Source organism: Cryptotermes secundus, unplaced genomic scaffold (assembly GCF_002891405.2).
Source record: "Cryptotermes secundus unplaced genomic scaffold, Csec_1.0 scaffold145, whole genome shotgun sequence".
In the NCBI taxonomy this organism is placed as follows: domain Eukaryota; kingdom Metazoa; phylum Arthropoda; class Insecta; order Blattodea; family Kalotermitidae; genus Cryptotermes; species Cryptotermes secundus.
The window spans coordinates 461,241-475,230 of NW_019727392.1; the positions used below are offsets into that span (position 1 = coordinate 461,241).

The 13,990-nt window shown below is 36.0% G+C and overlaps 1 protein-coding gene across 3 annotated transcripts in view; it reads left to right on the forward strand.

Moving 5' to 3' along the window:
• LOC111864635 (dnaJ homolog subfamily C member 5-like) overlaps nucleotides 1-13,990 on the forward strand; it is a 38,487-nt gene that overhangs the window by 19,488 nt on the left and 5,009 nt on the right. For 2 of the 3 annotated variants that reach the window (XM_023852018.2, XM_023852021.2), the window contains 2 exons: nucleotides 10,158-10,305; nucleotides 12,172-12,297. In XM_023852018.2, the coding sequence (XP_023707786.1) occupies nucleotides 10,158-10,305; nucleotides 12,172-12,248 (225 nt within the window). In that variant the 3' untranslated portion in view covers nucleotides 12,249-12,297. The remainder of the gene's footprint in view (nucleotides 1-10,157; nucleotides 10,306-12,171; nucleotides 12,298-13,990) is intronic. The other variant, XM_023852019.2, reaches the window with a different exon arrangement.

The following is a 13,990-nucleotide window of genomic DNA, read 5'->3' on the forward strand; positions in this document are numbered from 1 at the left end:
AAGTAGCAGCAATCCTTCATCATGTTGAAATAATTGCACAGATCAGTTCATCACTTGAGGGCTCTGGTGCTCTCTCTGAGGTCTCTTGTGGTTTTCCTCAATCTTTCCAGCAAATTCCAGAATAATACCTTGAAGTAGGTAACATTTTCTCCCACCACCATCAGTCAACCAGTTGTGGTCACAATCCATTTTAGCATATTATGTGTATTGCATAATATCTATAGTTGATGCAGCAGCATTAAATGAACAGTGAAACAGAATGATAAAGATATGTATGCATTTAGCTTTTCTGTACAACTGCACCACTTCTCTGAGTAAATGAGTTTAGTAAGTAAATTATTGGACGTTCATTCAGCTTGAAAGTAAAGAGATAGTGGTTATCTGGATAGGATGCATGCTGTGCTTTGTAATTAATCCATCCTTGCTACATCTGAGATGTAACCAAAGATATATTACTGCAGCTAAACATGAATTTATTGGCAACGTACTCTTTGTGGCATGGCAGGCCAACACGCCATTCACTTACCTAGTTAATGACAAATGTTTTGAATTTCCTGTCATTTAAATTTATGAAAGCAACACCAGTTTGTAAAATTTCTATATCCACCCCCCCTTTTAATTTTCATCTAATGCCTGTTCTGTGTTCCAAAACCCATCTTCCTAGTCCTTTCTGGAATAGATATAGACAGTTTTGGGGGTCAAGTTCCAGCACATGGTGAGTTACCACGCTCTTCTATCCTCTCCAGGTAATGTGAAAATAATTTTATCTTTTTTGTGTTCTGTAAAAAGTTAGGATTCATGTTTCTTAATATATGTGCACATGTATGGTCATTTGTAAATGTAGAACCTCCATACTAAAGTAAATTGCTGCACTTGGTATTGCTAGAATTTGCAAGTTAATAGAAGAATTGAGCACTAGATATATGCGTTCAGATGCAAACTATTGTGGTGGATGGAGATTGTTGTGTAGCTTGAAACACAGCTGAGCATGGTTACTCTGACTTTGAAATATATTATGGCATGGGATGAAGATACACTCATTCCTCAAGTGAAAAGTATGTTCTGTTTTAATAAAGCAGGGATTGCAGAGGAGAAGGTGAGTGTCACTGAAACTAGTAACACTTTCATTATACCTGATGTATACAAGTTAGTCTTGAGGTTGTTGCAGCAGTATAATTAGTGGCAGAGGATACAAGCGAAACTTTGAGACCTTACTGCGCGTGTTCACAACTTCGGCTCCTTGTCTTCTGTTTCTGTATCAGGTAGTGAAACAGTGTTTGCAACATGTATGAGAGTCTCGCAGCTTTGCATGTACACGTTGTGGTCATTGTGCACATGCGCAAGATGGCAGCACCTCCTCCTGCCACATTCAGTTCAGTGTGGTGCATTTGTCCATTTATGTTCCAGTGTATGAAATTATCACATTGGCTTCTTCTAGGTTCCTGATACATGTAGATTTAAATTCCACATTTTAGGAAATGAATATTTATTTCCATATACTCATATGCAGAGAAGAGGCATTCTTGCTACTGATATGTTGGCAATGCTGTTTGAACTAGTATTGTTGGAGTGGAATCACATGTTTCAGAAAATATTGCAGGCAAAATAGGGTTGTGTCATTGAAGCTCTTAGAAAAATACTGCCCATCCACTGGGTCTTCTACATTAGCCTTTGATAATGTCGAAGGGATTCCTTTCCGAAGTATTTGGATATTCATCATGGAGACAAATATTGGACTCCAGAGTAACTGGGAAGAACTAGGAAAATTCTGCAATGCAGATGTAGTACACAAGACCTGAATCAAAGGAGATTATCACTTTTGTGGTTGTTATAAAACAGATTTTAATGAACACATTTCTGGGATTACACAGTTACATGATTTTATGTTAATAGTAAAAATTAAGTGCAAGTAAATTGAAGAGAGAAATAGTTTGTCACAATGCAGATGCTAGAATTATTTATCATAAGTTAATGTTTAACGTGGCATATCCATAAACATGATTGTACATGATATTTTATTGAATTTCTGTTTGAGACTCACTTGATGACTAGAACTAAATGACTTACAATTTCTTGCTATGTTATTGAAATCAGAGGCAAATAAGTTCTTAAGGTTATGGTCTTCAGGGGTGTGAACCTTTCACCCTGCTGATGGTGGTAGCAGATTCCTCCAGAATATTGGTGTGTGGCCACCAAGCTACACTGCATCACATTCCAGAATCAGTAATCTTCATGCTCACTGCCATGAGACCCTCAAATCTTAAGAATTAAGTTAGCTTTCATCAAAAAATTGTTGAGATTGGCATAGTAGTATGTTTTTGAAATATGAAATTAATAAGTTGTGCTTGTAGTTGCTGCAGAAGCGAAGTGTGCTTGCTATGCTTTGTAGAACTCAGGTGCATGTCATATTGGACTGCCGTTACCAGTGCTGCCAGCTACTTTCAGTGTTCATTTTTAATCAGATATATCAACCTTTCTTGCTGTTTTCATGAGTTCCCACAACTGTCTGCAACATTGATTTAATTAAAGAGATTTGTAAAGTAGAATATAGCGTATATATGTTTCATAACTTGTACACTTCTCCAAGTATAATTAGAAAGATCAAGTCAAGGAGGATGAGATGGGCAGGGCTTGTAGCATGAATTGGGGAGAGGAGGAATGCATATAGGATATTGGTGGAAAAGCCGGAAGGAAGGAGACCACTGGGAAGACAAAGACATAGGTGGGTGGACAATATTAAAATGGATCTTAGAGAGATAGGATGGGATGGTATGGATTGGATTCGTCTGACTCAGGATAGGGACCAGTGGAGGACTCTTGTGAACATGGAACTTTCAGATGCCATAAAATGCTGGGAAGTTCTTGAGTAACTGCACACTTGGCAGCTTCTCAAGAATGGCTCAGCTCCATGATTGACTGAGTGAGAACATAGCATGTATAAATTGGTGTTTATTCTATATGCAGTTACTAAAATGTTTGCACAATTTCAACATGTAACAAAGTGTAATACATGCATAAATTAACTTAAAGGAAAATGAATGTGGGAATGCTGCTGACGTAATAAGCTTAAGGACATAATAATCAGCCACTGACTGCTGGATTTCCATTTCGTATATGTGCCTTTTGGGATTTACAGTGTAAAAATATATGAGAGTTCTCAACACAGCTCTGAGTTCCTCAGGCAATATTCCATAATTTTATTCAGTGTGTGCTGTCGATAGAACACAATAGATATTTCAGCATTTGATTATTGTTTATTAACTGTCAGTGACAGAAATGAATACATTTTCTGAACATTTCCTTCGTGGTTTTGCGTACCTCATTGAGTTTGATATTCTTTTACTGAATGTACGACTCATCAATAGAAATCGGAAAAGGTAATTGCAGTCTACTAAATTCAGTGAATAATAAAGTACTAAGAATATTCCATCAGAATATAAGAGGATTGAGAAACAAAACAAATGAACTAATAAGCTCCATGAATTCAAATCTTCCACACATACTGTGCCTTACTGAACATCACATGAAACAGCTGGAATTAGAACATCTTCACTTAGAAAATTATAATTTAGGTGCTAGATACTGTAGGAAAACACTGGAGAAAGGAGGAGTGAGTATTTTTGTACATGAAAACCTAAAATTTACTAAAATAAATTTAGAAGATTATTGCAAAGACCAGGATCTGGAAGCATGTGCTCTAAAGTTAGACTCTCCTTTTTCTAATATTTGTATACTGACTTTATATAGAGCCCCATCTGGAAACTTCAATCACTTTATAAATAGATTAGAAACCATCCTAAATGTACTGCATAGTTCAAAAGTTGAATTTATAATTTGTGGTGATATAAATATAAACTATCTCATCGACAGTAATAGGAAACTAAATTTAGACTCTTTGTTATCATCTTACAATCTCTCCAGTACTGTTAACTTTCCCACAAGAGTTCAAAATAATTCTAGTTCAGCGATAGATAATATATTCATTGATAACTCAAAATTAAGAGACTATACTGTAGGACCCTTTATAAATGGCTTATCCGATCATGATGCTCAACTCATAGAAATAAATAATATTGACCTTCAGCCCAGTAATCAACAATATCAAACAGTAAGGAAAATCAACAAGCATACGATGGCAGATTTTGTCACAAAATTAAGTAATGAATCATGGGACAATGTATTTGACAGCAATAATATTGATTCTAAATTTAATTGCTTTCTGAACACATACTTGAGGATCTTTTATTCAAGCTTTCCCTTAAAAATAGTCAAAAATGAAAATAAAAACAAATCCACCTGGATAACAATTGGAATAAAAACTTCATGTAAACACAAAAGACAACTATATTTGGCCAGTAGGGACAGTAATGATCCAAGACTAAAAAGTCACTACAAAATGTACTGTAAAATTTTGTCAAAAGTCATTAAAGAAGCCAAACAGAATAACTATAACAGCCAAATTCTAAAATCAAACAATAAAATTAAAACCACCTGGGATATTGTGAAAGTTGAATCAGGAAAGAAATCTGTTAATGAAGACGTACAAAGTTTGAATATTGAAGGGAAGTCCACTAACAATCCACAAGCTATCGCAAGTGCATTTAATGAATATTTCCTTTCATTAGCTGAGAAAACATATTCCAATAACAACAATACTAATAATAATAATAATAATAATAATAATAATAATAATAATAATAATAATCCAATATACTATCTGTCTCGTGCCTTTAACAATTCATTTCCAAATATCAATCTCAAATTCTCAACAAGGAAGGAAATTGAAAACATTATTAAATCCCTTAAGCCCAAAAATTCACATGGATATGATGAAATCTCTACCAAATTACTTAAAGCAAGCTCTGTTTACATCAGTTCACCCTTGAATCATCTATGTAATAAATCTTTATCATCAGGTACTTTTCCTCAACGCTTAAAATACGCTATAATGAAACCACTTTTTAAAAAAGGAGAGAGAAAATGCATCTCTAATTACAGACCAATATCCATATTGACTTCATTCTCAAAAGTCTTTGAAAAAGTTATGTATAATAGACTACTTGAACACTTAAATTCTAACAACATATTAGTCAAAGAGCAATTTGGATTTAGGAAAGACCTAACAACAGAAAAAGCAACCTATGAACTAACTAACGATATTTTAAGTGCTCTCAATGACAGATTAATTGTGGGAGGGATTTTCTGTGATCTAGCAAAAGCTTTCGATTGTGTTAATCATGATATCTTACTATCGAAATTAAATTTCTATGGAATAACTGGCAAAGCTAATGAATGGATCAAATCATACCTCAAAAACAGGTATCAAAGAGTTGAAATAAATAATAAAAACTCCAGTCATAATGCATTTTCAAACTGGGGAATTATAAAGCACGGTGTTCCACAAGGATCAATTTTAGGTCCCTTACTTTTTCTTCTCTACATAAATGATCTATCTAAAACCATCAACAATAAATCTAAACCAATTCTATATGCAGATGACACTAGTATAATATTTAAGAACTCTAAATTTGAAAACTTTAAAAATGACATAAATATTGTATTTGAAGCCTTAAACAGATGGTTCGAAGCCAATTTACTCTCATTAAATTTTGATAAAACCCATTACATATCATTCACAACTAAAAACAACCACCAAATTGATCTGGACATCAGTTATGCCAACAAATTAATCTGTAAAGTACTTGATACAAAATTCCTTGGAATACATGTAGACAGTACACTGTCTTGGAAAATACATATTGAACAAATTATACCTAAATTAAATGCAGCTTGCTATGCGATGAGATCAATTAAGCCTTTTATGTCACAGGAAACATTGAAGATGGTTTACCATGCCTACTTTCATTCTATTATGAACTATGGATTAATATTTTGGGGGAACTCTTCACATAGTGTAATAATTTTTAAAATACAAAAGAATATAATAAGAATCATTACAGGATGTAGAAGTAGAGATTCATGTAGAGAATTATTTAAGAAATTAAAAATTCTACCGCTTCAATCGCAATACATATTATCGCTTCTCTTATTTGTTGTTTACAACAAAGATAAATTCAAATTAAATTCTGATGTCTATAACATGAATACTAGACAAAAATATAACTTCCACCTACCCTCATCAACTTTATCAGTATATCAAAAAGGAGTCTACTTTACTGGCATAAAAGTGTTCAACAATCTGCCACAAAGTATTAAAAACTTGGGCAATGATACTAAAAAGTTTAAATCAGAGTTAAAGAATTATCTACATGCTCATTCCTTCTACTCTTTGGATGAATACTTCAATGTAAATAGAGAATGATGTAAAATTAAGTTATATTAATTTTTAAGCTAAAATTGTCTGTACTTATGTATGTAACCTTTTGACATGTTCTGTATCCAAAGGTACTAACCTGCTTAGGATTTATAGAATGTAAATAAATTCAATTCAATTCAATCAGGGACACACAGTAGTGTATTTGGTTGGGTCACTGCTATAAGCTGGAAGGTTGTAGGTTCAAATCCAGATGAGATCATTGGATTTTTCAATTCACCTAATTCTTCCAGCTGCATTGTGGCCTTGGCGTTGGCTCAATCTGTAATAGAAATGAGTACCAAGAATCTTCCTGGGGGTAAAGGGCAGTCAGCTTGTAAGGCTGACACCCTCACCACCATCTGTGAGCTGATTGTCTAGAAAATGAAGGAGTCTCAACATCTGAACTCTATGGGCTTCCATGGGTTGTTACAGGGGTAGCTTTACCTTTTTTCTTAAACTCATAATAAAAATACATAATAAACTAAAATTATTTTATTTTTGAAAGTATTTTAAATAAAATTTGAAGATGGTACTGGCGCATTTTAGTAATGTATAATTTTTATCTTGTATAGTGATATCTATCTGATGAAATTGACCAGTTTGAGTTTATGTGGGTTATATTGAACTGACACAAAAGCAAATTGAATTTGGTAGGTTAGGCTTAGTGTGGAGCTCAGTACAAATTTTCATTAAAGATCATTAAGTAGTATCACAAGTGGGCAGACATGAACTCCCTAATAGTTTCCTGCAAGGTGTCTAAAATGAATTCACAAAGCAGTTAGAAGAATGTTATGCACATGTATATGTGAGCTGCAAGAAGAAACACGGAAGACCATACAAGTTGTATATGTTGGGCTGGATTTTCTGATTTTCTAATTTGTTTACACATTTTTGTGTTGTTCATTTAATGCTAATTAATATATGTGAAATCAGTTACAGGTGAAGAGTATGACATTCTGGGTTGTAATGCCATGTAGGTCTGAGGTAGCCGAACGTTTCGGAGGGACATATCACCTCCATCTTCAGAGTTGAAGAATGAGCCAAACTTGCCACATGCTTCTGCAGTTTTCATGCTTGGCTTACTCTTCCACCTCGAAGATGGAGGTGATGCATCCCTCCGAAATGTTGGGCTTCCCCTGAATTATGTGATGTTAGAAGCCATAGGTCACTGCTATGAGAATCTCAAATCCAGTGGTTATGGTTGAGTGTCTGTGGGCTGGTCTCTCAGCTTGTAAAACATTTGTCACATTGTGTTCTGTGCACATACTGGTAGGGGTGTGTTCAGGAATCTGTGGATACTCTTTTCCCGAGGTTGATGTGTGCTTCTTTCTGATTTAGGATGATGATGTGTTACCTCATTGCATGCCATATACAAGATCAGCTTTTGACACTTGCATCAAGACTGCCACAGCAGTAGAGATTTCATTTATGTCAGTAGATAGAATCAAATATAACATGTCAATGTTTAAAAAAAAAATCTTTAACATGGTATATACTGGCTCTCGGTTGAGGACCATGTCAGGAAAGTATTTTGGAAGTTTCTGTGCTGCATGTACACCTCACACAACCCTGCATTTCTGATGGGTAGATCTGTACCCAAGCTTGGTAATCAGAAGGTTAATAACAGATTAATATGCCAAAAATATGTAGTATGGGATCACTGTCATGGATTGCAGTATTTTCTTCTAAGTGTGGGGATTCAGATTTATATGTAAGCCTCAAAAAAGTTAATAATAAATAATCATTTTAAACCAGTGGTTTTACTTTTGCAATGTGCTCTCTCATATGCTACGTAGAGTAAATACAACTTCAGGAAACAAAACAAGAGTGGGGGGGGGGGAATATGAAACTGTACAAAATGATAGCTGCACGTACCCTGTTATGTGGATCAGAAAACTGGACTTTTGACAAAAATGGAACAGAACAAAAAAAGAAACCTTAAAAATTGTTACATTAACAATACCAGGGAAAATGTGAGACAGCAGTATTGAAACTTATAGGAAGAGGCTGTAGGGGAATTTAATAGGAAAAAATAACATACACGCACATATAGTAAGAGCATGAGCTCTAACAGAATCGCAAAACAAATTCTGACTGGATCGGCATGTGGAAAAAAAAAAAAAACATGGGCATCTTTACTAAGGGTAGGTTCCATAGTAAGTAAGAATTGAAACTATACATAAACATGGAGATGTTGTTCTTAATACAAAGGCTATTTGGAAAGTAATCTCCAGTAAGCTGTTGACAAGCAATGAGAAAAGAATTTATTATATACAAAAAAAAATGTGTACATACTTAAGCTACTTCTCAATATAGTTACCGCCAGAATCAAGGCTCTTGTCATACCGGGGAATAAGTATTCGTATGCCTGTGTCAAAGAAGTCTGCTGCCTGTGAGCTGAGCCATGCACTGAAACACTGCTGGAGTATTTCAGCTGGGAGTTGTTCGACCACCCTCCTTACAGCCCTGATCTTGTGCCGAGTGACTGCCACTTGTTTGCCTCCCTGAAGAACTGGATGGGATCTCAGTGCTTCCGCAGTAATGAGGAGTTGATGGAAGGTGTCAAAACATGACTGAGCCCACATACAGAAACTTATTGCCTGATACATGAAGTGTCTCAATTCAGGGGGTGACTGTGTTCAGAAGTAGCTTAAATATGTGTGTATTTTTTGTATATAATAAATTTTTTCTCATTGTTTATTTTGTTGACAGTATGCGGAGGTTACTTTCTGAATAGCCCTCATATAATGTACTCTTCAGAAATAATCACAAGTATAAGGAAGGTTCTTAATGGGCCACTGTAGCCATGTACTTCTTTAAACCTGAAAGTAAAAGATCCAGCAGATGATAAATGCCAGTATAGTTGTGTTCCTATACAGAGTAATGGTGATAATATCCTTGATAATAATAGAAAATGTAACGATACATCAGAATTATATAAACCAACCAACCATAAACAACAGGTTGTACAGCTGCTTGTTGTTAGCACTGTTGTACTAATTATTATTCCTGTTGGTGCTGCTATTGCTACTGCTGCAGACAGTATGGATAATATTTGCAAAATAAGTACAGACCCTGACAAAAGAAGTAGAATTAGTGTTCAGAAGACCGAATTGCCATAATATTGCAAACAGAATGATAATGCTCAAACATGTACATGAATGCACAGCAGTGCTACACAAACCAGATGGCATGTACACATAATGCCTCAAGTGTTCAGTGTTATCCACAGCTTGTGTCACTAGAAAAAGAAACAAGTAGAAATCACAAAAATTACATGAGTTCCTTGTCACTCACTTTTGCCAGTTAGCAGCAGATAATGTAAAGTAATGAAATTATAATATTATAAACAAAAGAACTGACACCCAAAATGTACATGCACAGCAGAGTTTGTTAGTGACAGCAGGAAATTAAAGAGTTTGGTATTGTGGGTGGCCTCATGTGGCACAACATTCATAACAGCATTTTAAAATTACTTGCCTTGTTCGAGAGCCAAAAAAGGGGGATGCAGACACACAGCATGGTGGTCTCTAGAGCATGCTTGTTTCCTAAACGAAGGCAAGTAGGCTCAGAATCCACTGTGACTTGCTCAAGATTGAAGTGCCGCTCTCCAGTTCACAGGCAGTTAATTTAAGTAAGTAATCTGCTGAGAGTTGTTCATCATAGATGGTACGATGGCACAGTATATATAGAAAATTTATTATTAACCATGCAGAATTACAAATGGATCATTAAACGATCATTTTTAGATTGCACATTAATGGAGGTTTCTGCATTATAAATATTGGAAATATGATCAGTTGCTGATACCAGTGGTGGTGGTATTGATGTACTGTTGCAGGAGGAGCCGAGCGATGATGAATCAGGGGGTCCAGCTGTAACGTCACAGCCAACATCTTCATCTGTGTTTGCAATGCCACCCCCAGCTGATAGTAATGCGACGGAAAACACATCACTCAATCCACAGGACAAGATTATATATACACCAGGTAATAAAGTCATATAGCATAGTCGATATAGCAACTGGCTGTGGGCTGGACAACTGAAGGGTCAGAGTTCAAGTCCTGGTAGGTTCAAGAATTTTCTCTTTTCCACGTTGTTCAGACCAGCTATGGGGCCCACCCAGCCTCCTATCCAATGGATATGGTGGGCTCTTTCCCCAGGGGTAAAGTAGCAGGGGCGTGAAGCTGGCCACTCACCTCCAACTAATGCCAAGTTCAAAAAAAAAGACACGAGTCTCTACATCTACTCTGCGCCAATTCTGGGCACCAAGCTGCATTGATGCCTACAGATTTCATGGTAGCATCTGAAAATTTCTTCCAAATATATTACTACCACATAGATATTGGGTTTTCGGACTTTATCCATCGTCCTGGTTTTAAAATAACTAAGAAAAACGTGATGTTTTGGAAACTGGATCTGTTTCCATCCTCAGGTGAGGGAAAACACCTATTCTGTTGGGTCCCTTAGAAAGAGCTAGCCTCAATCACTGGTCCTCACCTGAGGACGGAAACAGATCCAGTTTCTGAAACGTCGTGTTTTTCTTAGTTATCTTGAAACCAGGACAATGGATAAAGTCCGAAAACCCAATATCTCTATGTGTTATATACCATCAGAATCCAATAGTAACTACTTAATATTACTACCAGTGCATGACCCAGGAAGGATGATGGGGGAAAATCACCCCCTCCCCCTTCTTTGTTGTATACCTTTTATATCTTTAATTCCTTTTCACCTTTCTCCATTTTTGCTTTCTCATCGCTGTTATTTGTCCATCCTATCATCATTCCTCTGCCCTTTCCTTCACATTAAAACATTCCCCCCATCTCTGTTCTTCCATTCCTCTCTCTGCTTTATGATTTTATCTTTTTCCATCCTTTCTCCAGAATTTTTACGCACGTCTTTTATATGTAGATTCTGTCATCATTCCTGTCCCCACATTCATGTAACAGTGCAGTGGGTTTTCCCCAGCGTGATAAGAACTGGCATTAAAAATGTACAAATTTCTCATTGGGGCTGTTTGAGGCAGCTTCTAGATTTAAAGGATATTTGTGTAGACCTGGAATAGTATGTGATTATTACAGTCTATTCAGTTTCTTTAATTTTACAAAAGTTGTGAATTTGAAGTACAGATATTTGTATTTCAGTATAAGCAGATTGAGGGCCAGGCAAGCTGTAATGGGTAAAATTATATGTTAAGAATAAATAAATATATTAAGCTGCTTAGTTTTTACTGTGGCAATAAATCACTGGCTTCATTCATAGTATATCTTGCTCCACTTGTGGTTCAAATTTTCTTCAGGAACTCAAAGGATCACTGTAGCAAGATGCTAAAGAAAATAAGACCCCACTTATATACAGCCCAAACACTTAATGTAGCATTGCTGTACCAGTCTCAGATGTTTACTTATAATGTAACAGAGGAATCTCTCATGCTGTACTCTTTTATGGGTGTGAACTACAGAAATATTATATGGGTGTCATTGTGATATCAAATTGAATACAGTTTTATAACTTCCAGCTTATACTGTTCAAAAAATTTAGAGATGTACGCTTATAAAGCATTATTTTTATGCAGGTGTCTCAGCTTAAAAGCCCAGGATTATTGCTAAGATATTTAATTTTGAATTTTTGATCTGTCGAATGGGAATCAGGTTTTGCTTTTTCATTTATCATTCTACATATCCTATACGTTCATCCGTCAAGGCCCATATGTAGGTGACATCACATTCTGGTTGTCAGTATGTTTGAAGGTTGTTCCAACTGAACATTACAGTTTTATTTAAGTTCTGGGGACACAGATTGTTGGGTCCTATCTTGTTTTGTCCCCAATATGAGAATACCAATGTTGGTAGGAATGACAGAGAAAGGTTCCCCCTCACATCCTGTAGGGGCACAGCCGACATCCCAGCAGCAGAGCGCCAAGTGGTAAGGACAGGAGCATCAGAACCTGCGGCGAGAGAAGTTCCTGGTCTGGACAGGTAAACAACACATGGCAATGTCATCTCTCTATTGCTCTGCAATTCACCTGGCTGGTAATGTAGATGAAACATGATTTATCCAGTAGTTATGGTTACAGCTACATGTACCTGTCTGCTAGTGCCTTGGTTAGAGCTCTGTGGCATCATGCTGGCATTTGTATGTTACTGAATTAATGTATAGTTATAAAATGGATAAATTTTGAGCATGAATGACAGTGAAACTTTTGCACTTAGTAGGTTGTAAATTTAGAATATGGGTTTTAAAAGGAATCATTACTAAATTCAGTTGTAGTTTGTGTTGAGTATTGCATTTGCATTGTCCTAAGTACCATATTCAACCCAGTTTTAGACACTTAAGTTAGAAAAACATTTATGAAAAGGCTGTTGAATTGTTTGGAAGTTCTCATTGATATTTCTTTTACATGTTAAATTTATAAAATTCATAATTTATAGAATGAACTAATTATTCATCTTTTTTATATTTTTGATCGGTATTCAGTGGAACTGAGCAAATCAACTCAACTTGTAACACTTCAGACTTGTGTTTGGGAGGTATCTTGTTAAAATCTCACCTGGCAGGTTTTTCATGCTTTCACCTGGCAGGTTTTTCATGCTTTCCCGTTCTCTACAAGACTGGTGCCATGACATGGCCTTAGATCAGGTTATTTGATATCATATAGTTTGAGTTACTGGCAACATAGTGAAATAAACTACAGATGTACAGATCTTAAGTGAAACAACCTCTAATGTGAAGAAAGCAGTCTTCTGGGATTTGGCACCGTGTATATGTGGTGTTAACCGACGTTTCGGAGGAACGTATCGCCTCCATCTTCAGGGTAGAAGAAAAAATATAAGAAATCCGCAAGTGAAGAGACCGTGAGAACCGGTAAAAGACTGGTCTGCCTCAAATCTTACAACCTGTAATGTAATTACTTTATGGATTGAAGTCTAGTAAAAATAAAATAAATTGTGCCTGTTCCTTATTTTCAAGTTGTTAAGCGTTTTCTGTCCATTTTAAATGTAATAATGTTAGTATGAAGCAGGTGGCTGAAGCAATAACCTAAAACGGTATTTCTCAGTAACATCTAAAAGTTTGTGACGATGGCGTTTCTGGATATTATCTGTCATCGCATTTTTTTACTTAAAATGCAGTGTTTTCGAAACTGGATTCTGTCTTCGTCCTTAGGCAAAAGCCTACTCAGTTGGGCCTAATAGATAAAGCTAGTCCCTATATCCAGATACCTGCATCAACAACAGATAATGTATACAAACCAGGCACAGCATAAACCACCTGCGAGCGACAAACACTAAACCATTAAAAACTCCACACTTACAGGACCTAGTACCTGAGTACCATAATAATTGAAGTATTCACTAAAGAGATTAAGTCTCTGTATGGTACCAACATACTCGTAAAAGAACACGCTTTTCCAACTTAAAGTACACTGGTGAAAGTTTTAGGTTTTTTACCTCTGCTGCGATAATGGAAGTTCGGATGGGACAGATGTCCAAGCCAGGTTGACTGATCAGATGATCTGTTGGAGAGATACTGGCTGATTCCCTGTATTTCTTTTATTTTGGTACCATACATAGAATTTGTCTCTCCAGCAATGGCTTCTACGAGTATTCCGATAGGCTTCATACGTGTGGAGAATTTAATGTTTTAATGTTTTGTCTTAGCCCTCTCAGGTGG